Here is a 24,482-nt window from a genome sequence, read left to right on the forward strand (position 1 = left end):
CAACATTCATTTCTGACACGTTTATTCCATTATACATCTTAAATGTATAATTTTACACATGTGAGCTACACTAAAAAAAATAAACGTCCCCCCCTAAAAATACTAATGTTACTGTCCCAAACTACAACAACAACAAATACTGAAATACATGTAATTTGGTCCTCGAAACCTTTAATTGAAATGCTGTAGAATTCCATTAAATCCTATGGAGGACTGTCAAAATGGCCGACCGGTGGCTTAAAGCCTCTAAATGGCCAAAACAAAGCATCAGCAGTCCAGAGTTTATATACACGTCGTTGGTCACAGATGCAGTAAATAGCTAAATCCAACTGAACAAAACAATGGGAACGCCGTTGCCATGGAAACGCGTCGTGGTTAAGATCCCCAAGCTTCCTCATTGCCCCCCCCCCACCCCAAAGCAAAATTAGCCTACATTTAAGCTATTGTCCATTTCACACGATGTTGAGGTATAATGCTTGTGTGGACGTTAACATCAACTCATGTCATCGTCAACCAATCAAGTGCATTAGTTTTTTTTTTTTTTAAACAACAAGACTACCATCAACGATTTCTGTATGCTAGCTATGCTACCAGCTTATACGGATGGGAGTTAGCATTTAGCGGTCACCTCCTCTTCTAAATCTGAAAAGGGGACAACTTCTACATGTTACGCAGGGAAAACAGTCCAATATATCGGGACTTAAGTAACGACATCGTGGGTTTGTTACAAAACATCAATCGTGACAGATCCTCTTTTGTTAGATGAGATGTGTGGAATGGGCACCAATCTGATCTTTTTACAACGTCAACGTTCCTAAGCAACTGTAGTAGTACTGTGGTTCCGTGGACAACATGCAACGTCACGGGAGACAGACCGGCACGAACACACACAACATATTAACGTTTCACACACACACTTCTCGCTCAGATCAGAAGGACGGTTCATGGTTAGGGCATTCATCGGAAGGAGGACTTGATGGACAGCATGAGACGTCACTGACGTGAACACTGCTACATTACATTCACTAAACCCCCTCCGTCCCTCCTGGTTACCTAGGAGACAGAGACAGGCCCTCAGGTCTTTCCTGGTTACCTAGGAGACAGAGACAGGCCCTCAGTCTCTCCTGGTTACCTAGGAGACAGAGACGGGCCCTCAGTCTCTCCTGGTTACCTAGGAGACAGAGACGGGCCCTCCCAGAGTGAATCTACAGCAGATCTGTCTCCTCCGGTGTTGTTTGGAGGTGAGTAGAGAGGACTTGAAGGCTCTCAGGAGATTTGACCCCCGTCAGTGTTTCAGATCTTGTATAGGAGACTGGTGGTGTAGTTAAAGGTGAAGCTGGGTGGAGCTCTGCTCCTAGTAGCAGACTGATGGATGGTAGGGTCTAGGTACTGCTCTGGGGTTATAGCGCCCCCAGTGGTAGGATCTAGGTACTGCTCTGGGGTTATCGCGCCCCCAGTGGTGGAGTCTAGGTACTGCTCTGGGGTTATAGCACCCCCAGTGGTAGGGTCTAGGTACTGCTCTGGGGTTATAGCGCCCCCAGTGGTAGGGTCTAGGTACTGATCTGGGGTTATAGCACCCCCTGTGGTGGAGTCTAGGTACTGCTCTGGGGTTATAGCGCCCCCAGTGGTAGAGTCTAGACCCGTCTCTGGGTTTATAGTGCCCCCAGTGGTAGGGTCTAGGTACTGCTCTGGGGTTATAGCGCCCCCTGTGGCAGGGTCTAGTATGTTGTTAGCTTCCAGGTGCTGCTGTGTGGTTCCAGGCGTGCTGTCATTCTCCAGGTGGGGTTGTGTAGTACCAGCTCTTCCTGAGGTACTGTCCAGGTGCTGCTGTGTGGTTCCAGGCGTGTTGTCCTTCTCCAGGTGGGGTTGTGTAGTACCAGCTCTTCCTGAGGTACTGTCCAGGTAGTGCTGTGTGGTTCCAGGCGTGTTGTCCTTCTCCAGGTGGGGTTGTGTAGTACCAGCTCTTCCTGAGGTACTGTCCAGGTGCTGCTGTGTGGTTCCAGGCGTGTTGTCCTTCTCCAGGTGGGGTTGTGTAGTAACAGCTCTTCCTGAGGTACTGTCCAGGTGCTGCTGTGTGGTTCCAGGCGTGTTGTCCTTCTCCAGGTGGGGTTGTGTAGTACCAGCTCCTCCAGAGGTACTGTCCAGGTGCTGCTGTGTGGTTCCAGGCGTGTTGTCCTTCTCCAGGTGGGGTTGTGTAGTACCAGCTCCTCCTGAGGTACTGTCCAGGTAGTGCTGTGTGATCAGCTGACTCAGGTACATCAGGATGGAACAGTCATCTTCCCCAAGCCTGAGCTGATCCCTCAGGAAGCCTCTCGTCCTCTCCTCCACTTCCTGTCTCTGCTCCAGGGGGCTGATGGGAAGGTGGAGGTGATGCGTAAAGCTAAGGAGGAAGGCCCGGGAAGCCAGTCCACTGAGCACGTTCTGGAGATGAAGGAAGTAGGTGGAACCTCGACGCAGATGGGTTCGGTGGTCCGCCACGTTGGCCAGGAGGTTCCCGCGGTAGCCGGGGCAACGGAGGGTCTTCCGGTCGGCGTCCAGGACGGAGATGTAACGGCTGTAGCGAGACAGAGAGCAGAGCATGCTGGTCCCCACGGGAGACGCCATCCTGGGAGATAAAGAGGGAGAACTTCAGTCTGAGTGAGATGCATAGCGCCTCGTGAAAGTCTAGACAGATTTTTATATTGATCAATGGGGGAAAACAATCCCAAAACAATCCCAAATAAATGCACTTTATACTTTAATTTAAGGCCGCAAAATGAGAACTATGCAAGGGGGGTGTAGACTTTAATTAGGCTGTCTGTATGAGTAGGAGCTAGGAGGCATGTCTACTGTATATAGGGTAGGAGGCGGCATGTCTACTGTATATAGGGTAGGAGGAGGCATGTCTACTGTATATAGGGTAGGAGGCCTGTCTACTGTATATAGGGTAGGAGGAGGAGGCATGTCTACTGTATATAGGGTAGGAGGAGGCATGTCTACTGTATATAGGGTAGGAGGAGGCCTGTCTACTGTATATAGGGTAGGAGGAGGCATGTCTACTGTATATAGGGTAGGAGGAGGCATGTCTACTGTCTAGTGTAGGAGGAGGCATGTCTACTGTATATAGGGTAGGAGGAGGCATGTCTACTGTATATAGGGTAGGAGGAGGCATGTCTACTGTATATAGGGTAGGAGGAGGCATGTCTACTGTATATAGGGTAGGAGGAGGCATGTCTACTGTATATAGGGTAGGAGGAGACATGTCTACTGTATATAGGGTAGGAGGAGGCATGTCTACTGTATATAGGGTAGGAGGAGGCATGTCTACTGTATATAGGGTAGGAGGAGGCATGTCTACTGTATATAGGGTAGGAGGAGGCATGTCTACTGTATATAGGGTAGGAGGAGGCATGTCTACTGTATATAGGGTAGGAGGCATGTCTACTGTATATAGGGTAGGAGGAGGAGGAGGCATGTCTACTGTATATAGGGTAGGAGGCATGTCTACTGTATATAGGGTAGGAGGAGGCATGTCTACTGTATATAGGGTATGAGGAGGCATGTCTACTGTATATAGGGTAGGAGGAGGCATGTCTACTGTATATAGGGTAGGAGGAGGCATGTCTACTGTATATAGGGTAGGAGGAGGAGGAGGCATGTCTACTGTATATAGGGTAGGAGGCATGTCTACTGTATATAGGGTAGGAGGAGGCATGTCTACTGTCTAGTGTAGGAGGAGGCATGTCTACTGTATATAGGGTAGGAGGAGGCATGTCTACTGTATATAGGGTAGGAGGAGGCATGTCTACTGTATATAGGGTAGGAGGAGGCATGTCTACTGTATATAGGGTAGGAGGAGGCATGTCTACTGTATATAGGGTAGGAGGAGGCATGTCTACTGTATATAGGGTAGGAGGCATGTCTACTGTATATAGGGTAGGAGGAGGAGGAGGCATGTCTACTGTATATAGGGTAGGAGGCATGTCTACTGTATATAGGGTAGGAGGAGGCATGTCTACTGTATATAGGGTATGAGGAGGCATGTCTACTGTATATAGGGTAGGAGGAGGCATGTCTACTGTATATAGGGTAGGAGGCATGTCTACTGTATATAGGGTAGGAGGAGGAGGAGGCATGTCTACTGTATATAGGGTAGGAGGCATGTCTACTGTATATAGGGTAGGAGGAGGCATGTCTACTGTCTAGTGTAGGAGGAGGCATGTCTACTGTATATAGGGTAGGAGGAGGCATGTCTACTGTATATAGGGTAGGAGGAGACATGTCTACTGTATATAGGGTAGGAGGAGGCATGTCTACTGTATATAGGGTAGGAGGAGACATGTCTACTGTATATAGGGTAGGAGGAGGCATGTCTACTGTATATAGGGTAGGAGGAGGCATGTCTACTGTATATAGGGTAGGAGGAGGCATGTCTACTGTATATAGGGTAGGAGGAGGCATGTCTACTGTATATAGGGTAGGAGGAGGCATGTCTACTGTATATAGGGTAGGAGGCATGTCTACTGTATATAGGGTAGGAGGAGGAGGAGGCATGTCTACTGTATATAGGGTAGGAGGAGGCATGTCTACTGTATATAGGGTAGGAGGAGGCATGTCTACTGTATATAGGGTAGGAGGAGGCATGTCTACTGTATATAGGGTAGGAGGAGGCATGTCTACTGTATATAGGGTAGGAGGCATGTCTACTGTATATAGGGTAGGAGGAGGAGGAGGCATGTCTACTGTATATAGGGTAGGAGGCATGTCTACTGTATATAGGGTAGGAGGAGGCATGTCTACTGTATATAGGGTAGGAGGAGGCATGTCTACTGTATATAGGGTAGGAGGAGGCATGTCTACTGTATATAGGGTAGGAGGAGGCATGTCTACTGTATATAGGGTAGGAGGAGGCATGTCTACTGTATATAGGGTAGGAGGAGGCATGTCTACTGTATATAGGGTAGGAGGCGGCATGTCTACTGTATATAGGGTAGGAGGAGGCATGTCTACTGTATATAGGGTAGGAGGAGGCATGTCTACTGTATATAGGGTAAGAGGAGGCATGTCTACTGTATATAGGGTAGGAGGAGACATGTCTACTGTATATAGGGTAGGAGGAGACATGTCTACTGTATATAGGGTAGGAGGAGGCATGTCTACTGTCTATAGGGTAGGAGGAGGAGGCATGTCTACTGTCTATAGGGTAGGAGGAGGAGGCATGTCTACTGTCTATAGGGTAGGAGGAGGAGGCATGTCTACTGTCTATAGGGTAGGAGGAGGAGGCATGTCTACTGTCTATAGGGTAGGAGGAGGAGGCATGTCTACTGTATATAGGGTAGGAGGAGGCATGTCTACTGTATATAGGGTAGGAGGAGGCATGTCTACTGTATATAGGGTAGGAGGAGGCATGTCTACTGTATATAGGGTAGGAGGAGGCATGTCTACTGTATATAGGGTAGGAGGAGGCATGTCTACTGTATATAGGGTAGGAGGAGGCATGTCTACTGTATATAGGGTAGGAGGAGGCATGTCTACTGTATATAGGGTAGGAGGAGGCATGTCTACTGTATATAGGGTAGGAGGCATGTCTACTGTATATAGGGTAGGAGTAGGCATGTCTACTGTATATAGGGTAGGAGGAGGAGGCATGTCTACTGTATATAGGGTAGGAGAAGACATGTCTACTGTATATAGGGTAGGAGGCATGTCTACTGTATATAGGGTAGGAGGAGACATGTCTACTGTATATAGGGTAGGAGGAGGCATGTCTACTGTATATAGGGTAGGAGGAGGCATGTCTACTGTATATAGGGTAGGAGGAGGCATGTCTACTGTATATAGGGTAGGAGGAGACATGTCTACTGTATATAGGGTAGGAGGAGGCATGTCTACTGTATATAGGGTAGGAGGCATGTCTACTGTATATAGGGTAGGAGGAGGAGACATGTCTACTGTATATAGGGTAGGAGGAGACATGTCTACTGTATATAGGGTAGGAGGAGGCATGTCTACTGTATATAGGGTAGGAGACATGTCTACTGTATATAGGGTAGGAGGAGGCATGTCTACTGTATATAGGGTAGGAGGAGGAGGCATGTCTACTGTATATAGGGTAGGAGGAGACATGTCTACTGTATATAGGGTAGGAGGAGGAGACATGTCTACTGTATATAGGGTAGGAGGCATGTCTACTGTATATAGGGTAGGAGGCATGTCTACTGTCTATAGGGTAGGAGGAGGCATGTCTACTGTCTATAGGGTAGGAGGAGGCATGTCTACTGTATATAGGGTAGGAGGAGGCATGTCTACTGTATATAGGGTAGGAGGAGGCATGTCTACTGTATATAGGGTAGGAGGCATGTCTACTGTATATAGGGTAGGAGGAGGAGGAGGCATGTCTACTGTATATAGGGTAGGAGGCATGTCTACTGTATATAGGGTAGGAGGAGGCATGTCTACTGTATATAGGGTAGGAGGAGGCATGTCTACTGTATATAGGGTAGGAGGCATGTCTACTGTATATAGGGTAGGAGGAGGAGGAGGCATGTCTACTGTATATAGGGTAGGAGGCATGTCTACTGTATATAGGGTAGGAGGAGGCATGTCTACTGTATATAGGGTAGGAGGAGGCATGTCTACTGTATATAGGGTAGGAGGAGGCATGTCTACTGTATATAGGGTAGGAGGAGGCATGTCTACTGTATATAGGGTAGGAGGAGGCATGTCTACTGTATATAGGGTAGGAGGAGACATGTCTACTGTATATAGGGTAGGAGGCGGCATGTCTACTGTATATAGGGTAGGAGGAGGCATGTCTACTGTATATAGGGTAGGAGGAGGCATGTCTACTGTATATAGGGTAAGAGGAGGCATGTCTACTGTATATAGGGTAGGAGGAGACATGTCTACTGTATATAGGGTAGGAGGAGACATGTCTACTGTATATAGGGTAGGAGGAGGCATGTCTACTGTCTATAGGGTAGGAGGAGGAGGCATGTCTACTGTCTATAGGGTAGGAGGAGGAGGCATGTCTACTGTCTATAGGGTAGGAGGAGGAGGCATGTCTACTGTCTATAGGGTAGGAGGAGGAGGCATGTCTACTGTCTATAGGGTAGGAGGAGGCATGTCTACTGTATATAGGGTAGGAGGAGGCATGTCTACTGTATATAGGGTAGGAGGAGGCATGTCTACTGTATATAGGGTAGGAGGAGGCATGTCTACTGTATATAGGGTAGGGAGGAGGCATGTCTACTGTATATAGGGTAGGAGGAGGCATGTCTACTGTATATAGGGTAGGAGGAGGCATGTCTACTGTATATAGGGTAGGAGGAGGCATGTCTACTGTATATAGGGTAGGAGGAGGCATGTCTACTGTATATAGGGTAGGAGGCATGTCTACTGTATATAGGGTAGGAGTAGGCATGTCTACTGTATATAGGGTAGGAGGAGGAGGCATGTCTACTGTATATAGGGTAGGAGAAGACATGTCTACTGTATATAGGGTAGGAGGCATGTCTACTGTATATAGGGTAGGAGGAGACATGTCTACTGTATATAGGGTAGGAGGAGGCATGTCTACTGTATATAGGGTAGGAGGAGACATGTCTACTGTATATAGGTTAGGAGGAGGCATGTCTACTGTATATAGGGTAGGAGGAGGCATGTCTACTGTATATAGGGTAGGAGGAGGCATGTCTACTGTATATAGGGTAGGAGGAGGCATGTCTACTGTATATAGGGTAGGAGGAGGCATGTCTACTGTATATAGGGTAGGAGGAGGCATGTCTACTGTATATAGGGTAGGAGGAGACATGTCTACTGTATATAGGGTAGGAGGAGGCATGTCTACTGTATATAGGGTAGGAGGCATGTCTACTGTATATAGGGTAGGAGGAGGAGACATGTCTACTGTATATAGGGTAGGAGGAGACATGTCTACTGTATATAGGGTAGGAGGAGGCATGTCTACTGTATATAGGGTAGGAGACATGTCTACTGTATATAGGGTAGGAGGAGGCATGTCTACTGTATATAGGGTAGGAGGAGGAGGCATGTCTACTGTATATAGGGTAGGAGGAGGCATGTCTACTGTATATAGGGTAGGAGGAGGAGACATGTCTACTGTATATAGGGTAGGAGGCATGTCTACTGTATATAGGGTAGGAGGCATGTCTACTGTCTATAGGGTAGGAGGAGGCATGTCTACTGTATATAGGGTAGGAGGAGGCATGTCTACTGTATATAGGGTAGGAGGAGGCATGTCTACTGTATATAGGGTAGGAGGAGGCATGTCTACTGTATATAGGGTAGGAGGAGGAGGAGGCATGTCTACTGTATATAGGGTAGGAGGCATGTCTACTGTATATAGGGTAGGAGGAGGCATGTCTACTGTATATAGGGTAGGAGGAGACATGTCTACTGTATATAGGGTAGGAGGAGGCATGTCTACTGTATATAGGGTAGGAGGAGGCATGTCTACTGTATATAGGGTAGGAGGAGGCATGTCTACTGTATATAGGGTAGGAGGAGGCATGTCTACTGTATATAGGGTAGGAGGAGGCATGTCTACTGTATATAGGGTAGGAGGCATGTCTACTGTATATAGGGTAGGAGGAGGAGGAGGCATGTCTACTGTATATAGGGTAGGAGGCATGTCTACTGTATATAGGGTAGGAGGAGGCATGTCTACTGTATATAGGGTAGGAGGAGGCATGTCTACTGTATATAGGGTAGGAGGAGGCATGTCTACTGTATATAGGGTAGGAGGCATGTCTACTGTATATAGGGTAGGAGGAGGAGGAGGCATGTCTACTGTATATAGGGTAGGAGGAGGCATGTCTACTGTATATAGGGTAGGAGGAGGCATGTCTACTGTATATAGGGTAGGAGGAGGCATGTCTACTGTATATAGGGTAGGAGGAGGCATGTCTACTGTATATAGGGTAGGAGGAGGCATGTCTACTGTATATAGGGTAGGAGGAGGCATGTCTACTGTATATAGGGTAGGAGGAGGCATGTCTACTGTATATAGGGTAGGAGGCGGCATGTCTACTGTATATAGGGTAGGAGGAGGCATGTCTACTGTATATAGGGTAGGAGGAGGCATGTCTACTGTATATAGGGTAAGAGGAGGCATGTCTACTGTATATAGGGTAGGAGGAGACATGTCTACTGTATATAGGGTAGGAGGAGACATGTCTACTGTATATAGGGTAGGAGGAGGCATGTCTACTGTCTATAGGGTAGGAGGAGGAGGCATGTCTACTGTCTATAGGGTAGGAGGAGGAGGCATGTCTACTGTCTATAGGGTAGGAGGAGGAGGCATGTCTACTGTCTATAGGGTAGGAGGAGGAGGCATGTCTACTGTCTATAGGGTAGGAGGAGGAGGCATGTCTACTGTATATAGGGTAGGAGGAGGCATGTCTACTGTATATAGGGTAGGAGGAGGCATGTCTACTGTATATAGGGTAGGAGGAGGCATGTCTACTGTATATAGGGTAGGAGGAGGCATGTCTACTGTATATATAGGAGGAGGCATGGTAGGAGGAGGCATGTCTACTGTATATAGGGTAGGAGGAGGCATGTCTACTGTATATAGGGTAGGAGGAGGCATGTCTACTGTATATAGGGTAGGAGGAGGCATGTCTACTGTATATAGGGTAGGGAGGCATGTCTACTGTATATAGGGTAGGAGGAGGCATGTCTACTGTATATAGGGTAGGAGGAGGAGGCATGTCTACTGTATATAGGGTAGGAGAAGACATGTCTACTGTATATAGGGTAGGAGGCATGTCTACTGTATATAGGGTAGGAGGAGACATGTCTACTGTATATAGGGTAGGAGGAGGCATGTCTACTGTATATAGGGTAGGAGGAGGCATGTCTACTGTATATAGGGTAGGAGGAGGCATGTCTACTGTATATAGGGTAGGAGGAGACATGTCTACTGTATATAGGGTAGGAGGAGGCATGTCTACTGTATATAGGGTAGGAGGCATGTCTACTGTATATAGGGTAGGAGGAGGAGACATGTCTACTGTATATAGGGTAGGAGGAGACATGTCTACTGTATATAGGGTAGGAGGAGGCATGTCTACTGTATATAGGGTAGGAGACATGTCTACTGTATATAGGGTAGGAGGAGGCATGTCTACTGTATATAGGGTAGGAGGAGGAGGCATGTCTACTGTATATAGGGTAGGAGGAGACATGTCTACTGTATATAGGGTAGGAGGAGGAGACATGTCTGTATAGGGTACTGTATATAGGGTAGGAGGAGGCATGTCTACTGTATATAGGGTAGGAGGCATGTCTACTGTCTATAGGGTAGGAGGAGGCATGTCTACTGTCTATAGGGTAGGAGGAGGCATGTCTACTGTATATAGGGTAGGAGGAGGCATGTCTACTGTATATAGGGTAGGAGGAGGCATGTCTACTGTATATAGGGTAGGAGGCATGTCTACTGTATATAGGGTAGGAGGAGGAGGAGGCATGTCTACTGTATATAGGGTAGGAGGCATGTCTACTGTATATAGGGTAGGAGGAGGCATGTCTACTGTATATAGGGTAGGAGGAGGCATGTCTACTGTATATAGGGTAGGAGGCATGTCTACTGTATATAGGGTAGGAGGAGGAGGAGGCATGTCTACTGTATATAGGGTAGGAGGCATGTCTACTGTATATAGGGTAGGAGGAGGCATGTCTACTGTATATAGGGTAGGAGGAGGCATGTCTACTGTATATAGGGTAGGAGGAGGCATGTCTACTGTATATAGGGTAGGAGGAGGCATGTCTACTGTATATAGGGTAGGAGGAGGCATGTCTACTGTATATAGGGTAGGAGGAGACATGTCTACTGTATATAGGGTAGGAGGCGGCATGTCTACTGTATATAGGGTAGGAGGAGGCATGTCTACTGTATATAGGGTAGGAGGAGGCATGTCTACTGTATATAGGGTAAGAGGAGGCATGTCTACTGTATATAGGGTAGGAGGAGACATGTCTACTGTATATAGGGTAGGAGGAGACATGTCTACTGTATATAGGGTAGGAGGAGGCATGTCTACTGTCTATAGGGTAGGAGGAGGAGGCATGTCTACTGTCTATAGGGTAGGAGGAGGAGGCATGTCTACTGTCTATAGGGTAGGAGGAGGAGGCATGTCTACTGTCTATAGGGTAGGAGGAGGAGGCATGTCTACTGTCTATAGGGTAGGAGGAGGCATGTCTACTGTATATAGGGTAGGAGGAGGCATGTCTACTGTATATAGGGTAGGAGGAGGCATGTCTACTGTATATAGGGTAGGAGGAGGCATGTCTACTGTATATAGGGTAGGAGGAGGCATGTCTACTGTATATAGGGTAGGAGGCATGTCTACTGTATATAGGGTAGGAGGAGGCATGTCTACTGTATATAGGGTAGGAGGAGGCATGTCTACTGTATATAGGGTAGGAGGAGGCATGTCTACTGTATATAGGGTAGGAGGCATGTCTACTGTATATAGGGTAGGAGAGGCATGTCTACTGTATATAGGGTAGGAGGAGGAGGCATGTCTACTGTATATAGGGTAGGAGAAGACATGTCTACTGTATATAGGGTAGGAGGCATGTCTACTGTATATAGGGTAGGAGGAGACATGTCTACTGTATATAGGGTAGGAGGAGGCATGTCTACTGTATATAGGGTAGGAGGAGACATGTCTACTGTATATAGGGTAGGAGGAGGCATGTCTACTGTATATAGGGTAGGAGGAGGCATGTCTACTGTATATAGGGTAGGAGGAGGCATGTCTACTGTATATAGGGTAGGAGGAGGCATGTCTACTGTATATAGGGTAGGAGGAGGCATGTCTACTGTATATAGGGTAGGAGGAGGCATGTCTACTGTATATAGGGTAGGAGGAGACATGTCTACTGTATATAGGGTAGGAGGAGGCATGTCTACTGTATATAGGGTAGGAGGCATGTCTACTGTATATAGGGTAGGAGGAGGAGACATGTCTACTGTATATAGGGTAGGAGGAGACATGTCTACTGTATATAGGGTAGGAGGAGGCATGTCTACTGTATATAGGGTAGGAGGAGACATGTCTACTGTATATAGGGTAGGAGGAGGCATGTCTACTGTATATAGGGTAGGAGGAGGAGGCATGTCTACTGTATATAGGGTAGGAGGAGGCATGTCTACTGTATATAGGGTAGGAGGAGGAGACATGTCTACTGTATATAGGGTAGGAGGCATGTCTACTGTATATAGGGTAGGAGGCATGTCTACTGTCTATAGGGTAGGAGGAGGCATGTCTACTGTATATAGGGTAGGAGGAGGCATGTCTACTGTATATAGGGTAGGAGGAGGCATGTCTACTGTATATAGGGTAGGAGGAGGCATGTCTACTGTATATAGGGTAGGAGGAGGCATGTCTACTGTATATAGGGTAGGAGGAGGCATGTCTACTGTATATAGGGTAGGAGGAGGCATGTCTACTGTATATAGGGTAGGAGGAGGAGGCATGTCTACTGTATATAGGGTAGGAGGAGGAGGCATGTCTACTGTATATAGGGTAGGAGGAGGAGGCATGTCTACTGTATATAGGGTAGGAGGAGGCATGTCTACTGTATATAGGGTAGGAGGAGGCATGTCTACTGTATATAGGGTAGGAGGAGGAGGCATGTCTACTGTATATAGGGTAGGAGGAGGAGGCCTGTCTACTGTATATAGGGTAGGAGGAGGCCTGTCTACTGTATATAGGGTAGGAGGAGACATGTCTACTGTATATAGGGTAGGAGGAGACATGTCTACTGTATATAGGGTAGGAGGAGGCATGTCTACTGTATATAGGGTAGGAGGAGGAGGCACGTCTACTGTATATAGGGTAGGAGGAGGCACGTCTACTGTATATAGGGTAGGAGGAGGCATGTCTACTGTATATAGGGTAGGAGGAGACATGTCTACTGTATATAGGGTAGGAGGAGGCATGTCTACTGTATATAGGGTAGGAGGAGGCATGTCTACTGTATATAGGGTAGGAGGAGGCATGTCTACTGTATATAGGGTAGGAGGAGGCATGTCTACTGTATATAGGGTAGGAGGAGGCATGTCTACTGTATATAGGGTAGGAGGAGGCATGTCTACTGTATATAGGGTAGGAGGAGACATGTCTACTGTATATAGGGTAGGAGGAGGCATGTCTACTGTATATAGGGTAGGAGGAGGCATGTCTACTGTATATAGGGTAGGAGGAGGCATGTCTACTGTATATAGGGTAGGAGGAGGAGACATGTCTACTGTATATAGGGTAGGAGGAGGCGACATGTCTACTGTATATAGGGTAGGAGGAGGAGACATGTCTACTGTATATAGGGTAAGGAGGCATGTCTACTGTATATAGGGTAGGAGGAGGCATGTCTACTGTATATAGGGTAGGAGGAGGCATGTCTACTGTATATAGGGTAGGAGGAGGCATGTCTACTGTATATAGGGTAGGAGGAGGCATGTCTACTGTATATAGGGTAGGAGGAGGCATGTCTACTGTATATAGGGTAGGAGGAGGCGACATGTCTACTGTATATAGGGTAGGAGGAGGCGACATGTCTACTGTATATAGGGTAGGAGGAGGCGACATGTCTACTGTATATAGGGTAGGAGGAGGCGACATGTCTACTGTATATAGGGTAGGAGGAGGAGACATGTCTACTGTATATAGGGTAGGAGGAGGCGACATGTCTACTGTATATAGGGTAGGAGGAGGCGACATGTCTACTGTATATAGGGTAGGAGGAGGCGACATGTCTACTGTATATAGGGTAGGAGGAGACATGTCTACTGTATATAGGGTAGGAGGAGGCATGTCTACTGTATATAGGGTAGGAGGAGGCATGTCTACTGTATATAGGGTAGGAGGAGGCATGTCTACTGTATATAGGGTAGGAGGAGGCATGTCTACTGTCTATAGGGTAGGAGGAGGCATGTCTACTGTATATAGGGTAGGAGGAGGCATGTCTACTGTATATAGGGTAGGAGGAGACATGTCTACTGTATATAGGGTAGGAGGAGGCATGTCTACTGTATATAGGGTAGGAGGAGGCGACATGTCTACTGTATATAGGGTAGGAGGAGGAGACATGTCTACTGTATATAGGGTAGGAGGAGGAGACATGTCTACTGTATATAGGGTAGGAGGAGGCATGTCTACTGTATATAGGGTAGGAGGAGACATGTCTACTGTCTATAGGGTAGGAGGAGGCATGTCTACTGTATATAGGGTAGGAGGAGGCATGTCTACTGTATATAGGGTAGGAGGAGGCATGTCTACTGTATATAGGGTAGGAGGAGGCATGTCTACTGTATATAGGGTAGGAGGAGACATGTCTACTGTATATAGGGTAGGAGGAGGCATGTCTACTGTATATAGGGGGAGGAGGCATGTCTACTGTATATAGGGTAGGAGGAGGCATGTCTACTGTATATAGGGTAGGAGGAGGCATGTCTACTGTATATAGGGTAGGAGGAGGCATGTCTACTGTATATAGGGTAGGAGGAGGCATGTCTACTGTATATAGGGTAGGAGGAGGCATGTCTACTGTATATAGGGTAGGAGGAGGCATGTCTACTGTATATAGGGTAGGAGGAGGCATGTCTACTGTATATAGGGTAGGAGGAGGCATGTCTACTGTATATAGGGTAGGAGGAGGCATGTCTACTGTATATAGGGTAGGAGGAGGCATGTCTACTGTATATAGGGTAGGAGGAGACATGTCTACTGTATAGAGGGTAGGAGGAGGCATGTCTACTGTATATAGGGTAGGAGGAGGCATGTCTACTGTATATAGGGTAGGAGGAGGCATGTCTACTGTATATAGGGTAGGAGGAGACATGTCTACTGTATATAGGGTAGGAGACATGTCTACTGTATAGAGGGTAGGAGACATGTCTACTGTATATAGGGTAGGAGGAGACATGTCTACTGTATATAGGGTAGGAGGAGGCCTGTCTACTGTATATAGGGTAGGAGGAGGCATGTCTACTGTATATAGGGTAGGAGGAGGCCTGTCTACTGTATATAGGGTAGGAGGAGGCATGTCTACTGTATATAGGGTAGGAGGAGGCATGTCTACTGTATATAGGGTAGGAGGAGGCATGTCTACTGTATATAGGGTAGGAGAAGACATGTCTACTGTATATAGGGTAGGAGGCATGTCTACTGTATATAGGGTAGGAGGAGGCATGTCTACTGTATATAGGGTAGGAGGAGGCATGTCTACTGTATATAGGGTAGGAGGAGGCATGTCTACTGTATATAGGGTAGGAGTAGGCATGTCTACTGTATATAGGGTAGGAGTAGGCATGTCTACTGTATATAGGGTAGGAGGAGGCATGTCTACTGTATATAGGGTAGGAGGAGGCATGTCTCCTGTATATAGGGTAGGAGGAGACATGTCTACTGTATATAGGGTAGGAGGAGGCATGTCTACTGTATATAGGGTAGGAGGCATGTCTACTGTATATAGGGTAGGAGGAGGCATGTCTACTGTATATAGGGTAGGAGGAGACATGTCTACTGTATATAGGGTAGGAGGAGGCATGTCTACTGTATATAGGGTAGGAGACATGTCTACTGTATATAGGGCAGTTGACCGTATGTGGGCTAGTTATAACAGGAAGTTGACCGTATATAGGCTAGTTATAACAGGAAGTTGACCGTATATGGGCTAGTTATAACAGGAAGTTGACCGTATATAGGCTAGTTATAACAGGAAGTTGACCGTATGTGGGCTCGTTATAACAGGAAGTTGACCGTATGTGGGCTAGTTATAACAGGAAGTTGACCGTATGTGGGCTAGTTATAACAGGAAGTTGACCGTATGTGGGCTAGTTATAACAGGAAGTTGACCGTATATAGGCTAGTTATAACAGGAAGTTGACCGTATGTGGGCTCGTTATAACAGGAAGTTGACCGTATGTGGGCTAGTTATAACAGGAAGTTGACCGTATGTGGGCTAGTTATAACAGGAAGTTGACCGTATATAGGCTAGTTATAACAGGAAGTTGAACGTATGTGGGCTAGTTATAACAGGAAGTTGACCGTATGTGGGTGAGTTATAACAGGAAGTTGACCGTATGTGGGCTCGTTATAACAGGAAGTTGACCGTATATAGGCTAGTTATAACAGGAAGTTGACCGTATGTGGGCTAGTTATAACAGGAAGTTGACCGTATGTGGGCTCGTTATAACAGGAAGTTGACCGTATGTGGGCTAGTTATAACAGGAAATTGACCGTATGTGGGCTAGTTATAACAGGAAGTTGACCGTATGTGGGCTAGTTATAACAGGAAGTTGACCGTATGTGGGCTAGTTATAACAGGAAGTTGACCGTATATAGGCTAGTTATAACAGGAAGTTGACCACTTATAGGCTAGTTATAACAGGAAGTAGACCGTATGTGGGCTAGTTATAACAGGAAGTTGACCGTATATAGGCTAGTTATAACAGGAAGTGTTTCGGTCAAAAGATGCACTGACTGACCCCAGGACTGATGACACATCATGTCATGTGACAGCCTGCTGCTGTAGAACACAGGCACCGCCCCTTCCTCCTCACCTCTGCAGTCCTATGAGTTTCCATCTCTGTAGGTCAGTGAGGCTGAAGGGGCAGGAGAGCCAGGGCTGGACCCTCTCCCCACAGCGCCCGGGTCCAGGCACGTAGAGGGCCAGAGCGGACACCAGCCTCCTGACCCTCCCCTCCTCAGATCCCAGCACCACCAGGGTTCGACCACTCAGCAGGGACCACAGGGCATGCAGGGCAAACGGATACTGACGCACAAACCTGGAGGTCGAGACCGAGAGAGACGATCACACGTTATTGGTCACATACACGTTTTTAGCAATGTTATTGAGGGTGTTTCTAGCTCCAACAGTAATATCTAACTAAATGCTTGTGTTCCTAGCTCCAACAGTAATATATAATGCTTGTGTTTCTAGCTCCAACAGTACAGTAGTATCTAACTAAATGCTTGTGTTCCTAGCTCCAACAGTAATATCTAATGCTTGTGTTCCTAGCTCCAACAGTAATATCTAATGCTTGTGTTTCTAGCTCCAACAGTAATATCTAACTAAATGCTTGTGTTCCTAGCTCCAACAGTAATATCTAATGCTTGTGTTCCTAGCTCCAACAGTAATATCTAACTAAATGCTTGTGTTCCTAGCTCCAACAGTGCAGTAATATCTAACCAAATGCTTGTGTTCCTAGCTCCAACAGTAATATCTAATGCTTGTGTTCCTAGCTCCAACAGTAATATCTAATGCTTGTGTTCCTAGCTCCAACAGTAATATCTAATGCTTGTGTTCCTAGCTCCAACAGTAATATCTAATGCTTGTGTTCCTAGCTCCAACAGTAATATCTAATGCTTGTGTTCCTAGCTCCAACAGTACAGTAATATCTAACTAAATGCTTGTGTTCCTAGCTCCAACAGTAATATCTAATGCTTGTGTTCCTAGCTCCAACAGTACAGTAGTATCTAACTAAATGCTTGTGTTTCTAGCTCCAACAGTGCAGTAATATCTAACTAAATGCTTGTGTTCCTAGCTCCAACAGTAATATCTAATGCTTGTGTTCCTAGCTCCAACAGTAATATCTAATGCTTGTGTTCCTAGCTCCAACAGTAATATCTAATGCTTGTGTTCCTAGCTCCAACAGTAATATCTAATGCTTGTGTTTCTAGCTCCAACAGTAATATATAATGCAACAGTACAGCTCATTGAGGAACTCTCCAGGGTGTCTAGCTCATTGAGGAACTCTCCAGGGTGTCTAGCTCATTGAGGAACTCTCCAAGGTGTCTAGCTCATTGAGGAACTCTCCAAGGTGTCTAGCTCATTGAGGAACTCTCCAAGGTGTCTAGCTCATTGAGGAACTCTCCAAGGTGTCTAGCTCATTGAGGAACTCTCCAAGGTGTCTAGCTCATTGAGGAACTCTCCAGGGTGTCTAGCTCATTGAGGAACTCTCCAAGGTGTCTAGCTCATTGAGGAACTCTCCAAGGTGTCTAGCTCATTGAGGAACTCTCCAAGGTGTCTAGCTCATTGAGGAACTCTCCAAGGTGTCATGCTCATTGAGGAACTCTCCAAGGTGTCATGCTCATTGAGGAACTCTCCAAGGTGTCTAGCTCATTGAGGAACTCTCCAAGGTGTCTAGCTCATTGAGGAACTCTCCAAGGTGTCATGCTCATTGAGGAACTCTCCAAGGTGTCTAGCTCATTGAGGAACTCTCCAAGGTGTCTAGCTCATTGAGGAACTCTCCAAGGTGTCTAGCTCATTGAGGAACTCTCCAGGGTGTCTAGCTCATTGAGGAACTCTCCAAGGTGTCTAGCTCATTGAGGAACTCTCCAAGGTGTCTAGCTCATTGAGGAACTCTCCAGGGTGTCTAGCTCATTGAGGAACTCTCCAGGGTGTCTAGCTCATTGAGGAACTCTCCAGGGTGTCTAGCTCATTGAGGAACTCTCCAAGGTGTCTAGCTCATTGAGGAACTCTCCAAGGTGTCTAGCTCATTGAGGAACTCTCCAAGGTGTCTAGCTCATTGAGGAACTCTCCAAGGTGTCTAGCTCATTGAGGAACTCTCCAAGGTGTCTAGCTCATTGAGGAACTCTCCAAGGTGTCTAGCTCATTGAGGAACTCTCCAGGGTGTCTAGCTCATTGAGGAACTCTCCAAGGTGTCTAGCTCATTGAGGAACTCTCCAAGGTGTCTAGCTCATTGAGGAACTCTCCAGGGTGTCTAGCTCATTGAGGAACTCTCCAAGGTGTCTAGCTCATTGAGGAACTCTCCAGGGTGTCTAGCTCATTGAGGAACTCTCCAAGGTGTCTAGCTCATTGATGAACTCTCCAAGGTGTCTAGCTCATTGAGGAACTCTCCGAGGTGTCTAGCTCATTGAGGAACTCTCCAAGGTGTCTAGCTCATTGAGGAACTCTCCAAGGTGTCTAGCTCATTGAGGAACTCTCCAAGGTGTCTAGCTCATTGAGGAACTCTCCAAGGTGTCTAGCTCATTGAGGAACTCTCCAAGGTGTCTAGCTCATTGAGGAACTCTCCAAGGTGTCTAGCTCATTGAGGAACTCTCCGATGACAATAATGTTATACTTGAGTGACAAGTGACAGTGACAGCAGGTGAGAGAGAGGGAGCAGATGGACAGGTGAGAGAGAGGGAGCAGATGGACAGGCGAGAGAGAGGGAGCAGATGGACAGGCGAGAGAGAGGGAGCAGGCGGACAGGCGAGAGAGAGGGAGCAGGTGGACAGGCGAGAGAGAGGGAGCAGATGGACAGGCGAGAGAGAGGGAGCAGATGGACAGGCGAGAGAGAGGGAGCAGATGGACAGGCGAGAGAGAGGGAGCAGGCGGACAGGCGAGAGAGAGGGAGCAGATGGACAGGCAAGAGAGAGGGAGCAGGCGGACAGGCGAGAGAGAGGGAGCAGGTGGACAGGCGAGAGAGAGGGAGCAGATGGACAGGTGAGAGAATAGGAGGGGAGAGAGCAGGTATAGAAACACCTTCCATGGGGGGGGGGAGCAGGTAAAAACACACACACATAGACTGGAGATATCAGGAGTCCTCTAAGCTATAGAATGAATTAATCAACCAATGAGTGACTCACCTGAGCGCTCCCTGCCCGGTCCTCTTCTTCTGCCTCAGCGTTACCAACCCCCCGTACCCCAGAGGGGAGCCGGCCCGTTCGGACCCCGTAGACGCTGACATGGTACAGTCCCACCCGTCCTGGTCCGAACCCCTGGAGGTGGTATCTCCCGAGGAGGAGACGGGCAGGTCCAGCCCAGCCCCAGGGCTCTGGCAGTGGGTGGAACCCAGGCCGTAGTCCCCCTGGACCGGCAGCAGGGCCTGGGGCTCCTGGTTGACCACCAGGGGAAGGGGAAGAGAGCCGGGCTGCAGCCCAGAAGCAGGCAGCGTGTCTGGGGGAGAAGAGTTGTACATGAAGCCCTCCTGAGACATGCAGCAGGCCGTGTCCATCTGGACCAGTAACTCAGGGTCAGGCACTCTCTGTCCATCACCCTCCTCTGTCTCAGCCCCTCCCTCCTCTGTCTCAGCCCCTCCCTCCTCTGTCTCAGCCCCTCCCTCCTCTGTCTCAGCCCCTCCCTCCTCTGTCTCAGCCCCTCCCTCCTCTCTCCCAAGCACTGCTGCTTCTCCCTCCCTCTTTCTGTTAAACACTCCTTCTGCCTCTCCCTCCCTCTCACACACACGGTGTGTTTCACCCTCGCCCCCCTCCTCTTCCTCCAGCAGAAAAACAGGGGTCTGATCCCGTCCCTCCTCCTCCTCGTCTCCTCCACTCCTGTCACTACTAAAGCTGTCCTTATTCTCCTCAGAGCTTTCCTGGTCCTGCGTCTCCATGGTCAGATCAGAGAGTGACGACTCCAGCCTCTCCTCCCCGGTCAGGGCCTCACTCTGCTGGGCAGAGTTATCAGGGCAGGGAGGGTTCACCTCCAGAACCTCCACAGACTCTGGTGGCTCGGGGCAAAGCACGATGGAAGGGGTGTGCATATGAGAGTCCGTCCCCACTGTGTGGTTGAGAGAACAGAAGATTCTTCCCAGCACCGCTACTTCCTCTTCCTCCTCCCCTAGCTCCTCCTCAAACAGGAAGTTGGTGACGTTCTGCTTCCTGCGTAGCGCTCGGTCCAGGCGGCGGGTGTACAGGTAACACAAGTCCCCCCGGAAACACCGCTCTGTGTGGTTGAGTAGTTCCACGGTGGCCTCGTAGAACCTCTCCTCGCATAACTCCGTCAGGTTCTTCAGACGCTTGGCGAAACACTTCGCCGACTTCCCCTTTATCAGCTGCGGGGTGTAGGACTGCCTCCTCTGTCCCGCCTCCTCCCCCTGGTCGGGGCCAGGCGGTGTGTCTCTGTGTCTCTGTGACTCGGTGACACAGTGTTGACAGTGTGCGGCGTGGGGGTCTCGGCGGGGGCGGAGGGGGTACGAGGTGATCTGCCTCAGCAGGTCTCGGTGCTCGTAGATACTCTTCTCCATCGCCGCAAGCTCATTGGCCTTGTCCACCGCGCGGGCGGAGTAACACCCCTGAGGCCCCGCCTCTCGCTGAAGCCCCTCCTCTTTCTGCAGAACAGACCGTGTGTACCTGGCAGGAGAGGCACAACAGGAAGTTACAACAGATGGTAGCAGTAGGAACCTGTCAGAGTGTGTGTGTCAGAGTGTGTGTGTGTGTGTGTGTGTCAGAGTGTGTGTGTGTGTCAGAGTGTGTGTGTGTGTGTCAGAGCGTGTGTGTGTGTCAGAGCGTGTGTGTATCAGAGCGTGTGTGTGTGTGTCAGAGCGTGTGTGTATCAGAGCGTGTGTGTGTGTGTGTGTGTATCAGAGCGTGTGTGTGTGTGTGTGTGTATCAGAGCGTGTGTGTGTCAGAGCATGTGTGTGTCAGAGCATGTGTGTGTCAGAGCATGTGTGTGTATCAGAGCGTGTGTGTGTGTGTCAGAGCGTGTGTGTGTCAGAGCGTGTGTGTGTCAGAGTGTGTGTGTGTTAGAGCGTCTGTGTGTGCGTCTCTGTCCTCGTACTCCAGAGTGTGTGTGTGTGTGCGTCACTGTCCTCGTACTCCAGAGAGTGTGTGTGCGTCTCTGTCCTCGTACTCCAGAGTGTGTGTGTGCGTCTCTGTCCTCGTACTCCAGAGAGTGTGTGTGCGTCTCTGTCCTTGTACTCCAGAGAGTGTGTGTGTGTGTGCGTCTCTGTCCTCGTACTCCAGAGTGTGTGTGTGTGCGTCTCTGTCCTCGTACTCCAGAGAGTGTGTGTGCGTCTCTGTCCTTGTACTCCAGAGAGTGTGTGTGTGTGTGTGCGTCTCTGTCCTCGTACTCCAGGTCATGTAGCTTCCTCTGCAGCTCGCGGGCGAAGGCCCGTCGGTTACCGGTCTTCAGGCACTCGGAGGCGCGGGAGAAGCGGAGCGACAGCTCCTGGAACTGCAGCATGATCTTTCTCTCGTCGGCAGAGACGTAGGCCATGCAGAACGGGCGGACGAAGCCCCGGGCCTCCAGGTCATAGAGCGTCAGGTGGTGAACGTAGGCAAACGCCCCCTCCTTAGAGTCACCCAGCACCACCCGGGAGTCCTCCACAAAACTACAGGGGAGGAGAGAACAGACTAGTCAAACGCCCCCTCCTTAGGGTTACCCAGAACCACCTGGGAGTCCTCCACAAAACTACAGGGGAGGAGAGAACAGGATACAATTAGAGTAGAATATAACAAAATAGAACTAGAGTAGAATAGAACTAGAGTAGAACAGAACAGAACTAGAGTAGAATAGAACAGAACTAGAATAGAACAGAACAGAGTAGAATATCATAGAATGTAATAGAACAGAATTAGAGTAGAACAGAACAGAATTAGAGTAGAATGTAACAGAAAATAATTAGAGTAGAATATAATAGAATGTAACAGAAAATAATTAGAATAGAAAATAATTAGAGTAGAATAACAGAATAGAACAGAATAGAAAGAGTAGAATAGAACAAAATAGAACTAGAGTAGAACAGAACTAGAGTAGAATATAACAGAATAGAACTAGAGTAGAATAGAACAGAATAGAACAGAATAGAAAGAGTAGAATAGAACATAATAATTAGAGTAGAATGCAACGTAAAATAGAACAGAAAATAATTACAGTAGAATAGAATTAGAGTAGAACATAATAGAATGTACCAGAAAACAGTAAAATAGGATGTCATTACAATAGAGTACAATACAAATACAATAGGATATCATTAGAGTACAATACAAATAGAATATCATTAGAGTACAATACAAATACAATAGGACATCATTAGAGTACAATACAAATAGAATATCATTAGAGTACAATACAAATACAATAGAATATCATTAGAGTACAATACAAATAGAATATCATTAGAGTACAATACAAATACAATAGGACATCATTAGAGTACAATACAAATACAATAGGATATCATTAGAGTACAATACAAATAGAATATCATTAGAGTACAATACAAATACAATAGGATATCATTAGAGTACAATACAAATAGAATATCATTAGAGTACAATACAAATACAATAGGATATCATTAGAGTACAATACAAATAGAATATCATTAGAGTACAATACAAATACAATAGGACGTCATTAGAGTACAATAAAAAATAAAATAGAGCAGTTACCTGAGTCGTGGGTATCCGCTGCCCGTGGGGTGTCCTACGAACGAGGCCTGGTAGTCAACAGACATGATCCTCAGACTGAAGTAGTTGAGGTCAAAGGTTCCAAACACCTTCGGGTCGTCAGGAATGGTGAGCAGAGGCTGGGGGCCCACCTGGAGGGGAGGACAACACAAGGTCAGCTCATTACACACACACCCCACCCGGACATACACACCGTCAGATCAACATACACACCGTCAGATCAACACACACACACCCCATCCGGACATACACACCGTCAGATCAACACACACACACCCCATCCGGACATACACACCTTCAGATCAACACACACACACCCCATCCGGACATACACACCTTCAGATCAACACACACACCCCTCCCCCAGTTGGCCCTGGTACCGACCTGCTCAGAGAACTCTGATATGAGGATGAAGTCCTTCGTGAACTTGGCGTAGGATGTCTTGGCCCAGGGGTTGGCGTTGTTATTCGATGGGAACAGAGGGACAGAAAACTCCTCTGGCACCACCCAGGGGTTGGGGTACCCTACCTCCCCAAAATCATCCTCCTTAGTAAACGCCACCACGTCTGGGGCACCAATCATCTTTCTCTGGACCGGGCTTGGGTCAGCTTTGACATCAGAGGAAGTCCATCCACTAGGCTAGCTGTCTGACTGTCGGTCTGTCTGTATCCCTCTACTGGCTGGGAGTAAACAGTCCACGACACTGACGGTTGTCTCTGTCTGCGTCGTTACCTCTACCAGCTGGGAGTGGTCTTCACCTGTCTGTCCATGATGATATCACACGATGCAGGAAGGCCACACATCAACATGACATCTGACCAAAGTCTTTCTGTCTGTCTGTCACCGCTGTAAATAAACAATAGCACTTAACACCGGGACTATCTCTCTGGCTCCGTCCCCCGTACAGTACCGACGCCAAGACAGTTATCTGGCAAACAGACGACGCGTAACGGAACACGACTGTATCCCGACACTGCATCAATGACACATTGCTCGTCCGGGGAATCGTGCACCGTTACCGGGTAATATCGGCAGTGGCCCGTCATGCACTAGTATAATAAAGTCCCAGTAGTAAATACGGTGAAATGATTTAATGTTAAATGTACATCCTGACCGTCGCCATATTAAAATCCGCTGGTAGGTACCACGTGACCAGCTCACATAAGGAGGTAGCTATCTGTCCTAAAATTACAAACCTAATATTACACATTCAACATGATTTAACATTATGAATCACAATTTCAATCTTGAAAATAGATACTCTTCACGTAGTATGTTTGGCGTAAAATGAAAGGACATCGGCATAAAAATGATTATTCACACGAACAGGAA

The 24,482-nt window shown here is 47.7% G+C and overlaps 1 protein-coding gene across 1 annotated transcript; it reads right to left on the reverse strand.

Annotated features, from left to right (window-relative positions):
• LOC135538764 (guanine nucleotide exchange protein smcr8a-like) lies at nt 1-24,465 on the reverse strand. The gene is made up of 6 exons (XM_064964674.1): nt 23,535-24,465; nt 23,133-23,281; nt 21,809-22,069; nt 19,605-21,089; nt 16,574-16,798; nt 1-2,605 (listed from the first exon to the last, which is right to left on the reverse strand). Exons 1-6 carry the CDS (start codon nt 23,730-23,732, stop codon nt 1,294-1,296), a joined length of 3,630 nt encoding a protein of 1,209 aa, XP_064820746.1. The 5' UTR covers nt 23,733-24,465; the 3' UTR covers nt 1-1,293.
• Nucleotides 24,466-24,482: the final 17 nt, after the last annotated feature.

Source organism: Oncorhynchus masou, unplaced genomic scaffold (assembly GCF_036934945.1).
Source record: "Oncorhynchus masou masou isolate Uvic2021 unplaced genomic scaffold, UVic_Omas_1.1 unplaced_scaffold_181, whole genome shotgun sequence".
In the NCBI taxonomy this organism is placed as follows: domain Eukaryota; kingdom Metazoa; phylum Chordata; class Actinopteri; order Salmoniformes; family Salmonidae; genus Oncorhynchus; species Oncorhynchus masou.

Coding starts and splice junctions, on each gene's coding strand:
- LOC135538764 (XM_064964674.1), bottom strand. CDS start 23,732: ATGATTGGTGCCCCAGACGTGGTGGCGTTTACTAAGGAGGATGATTTT. Junction 23,282..23,534: donor TATCAGAGTTCTCTGAGCAG/GTCGGTACCAGG, acceptor CCTCCCCTCCAG/GTGGGCCCCCAGCCTCTGCT. Junction 16,799..19,604: donor ACCGGGCAGGGAGCGCTCAG/GTGAGTCACTCA, acceptor CTCGACCTCCAG/GTTTGTGCGTCAGTATCCGT.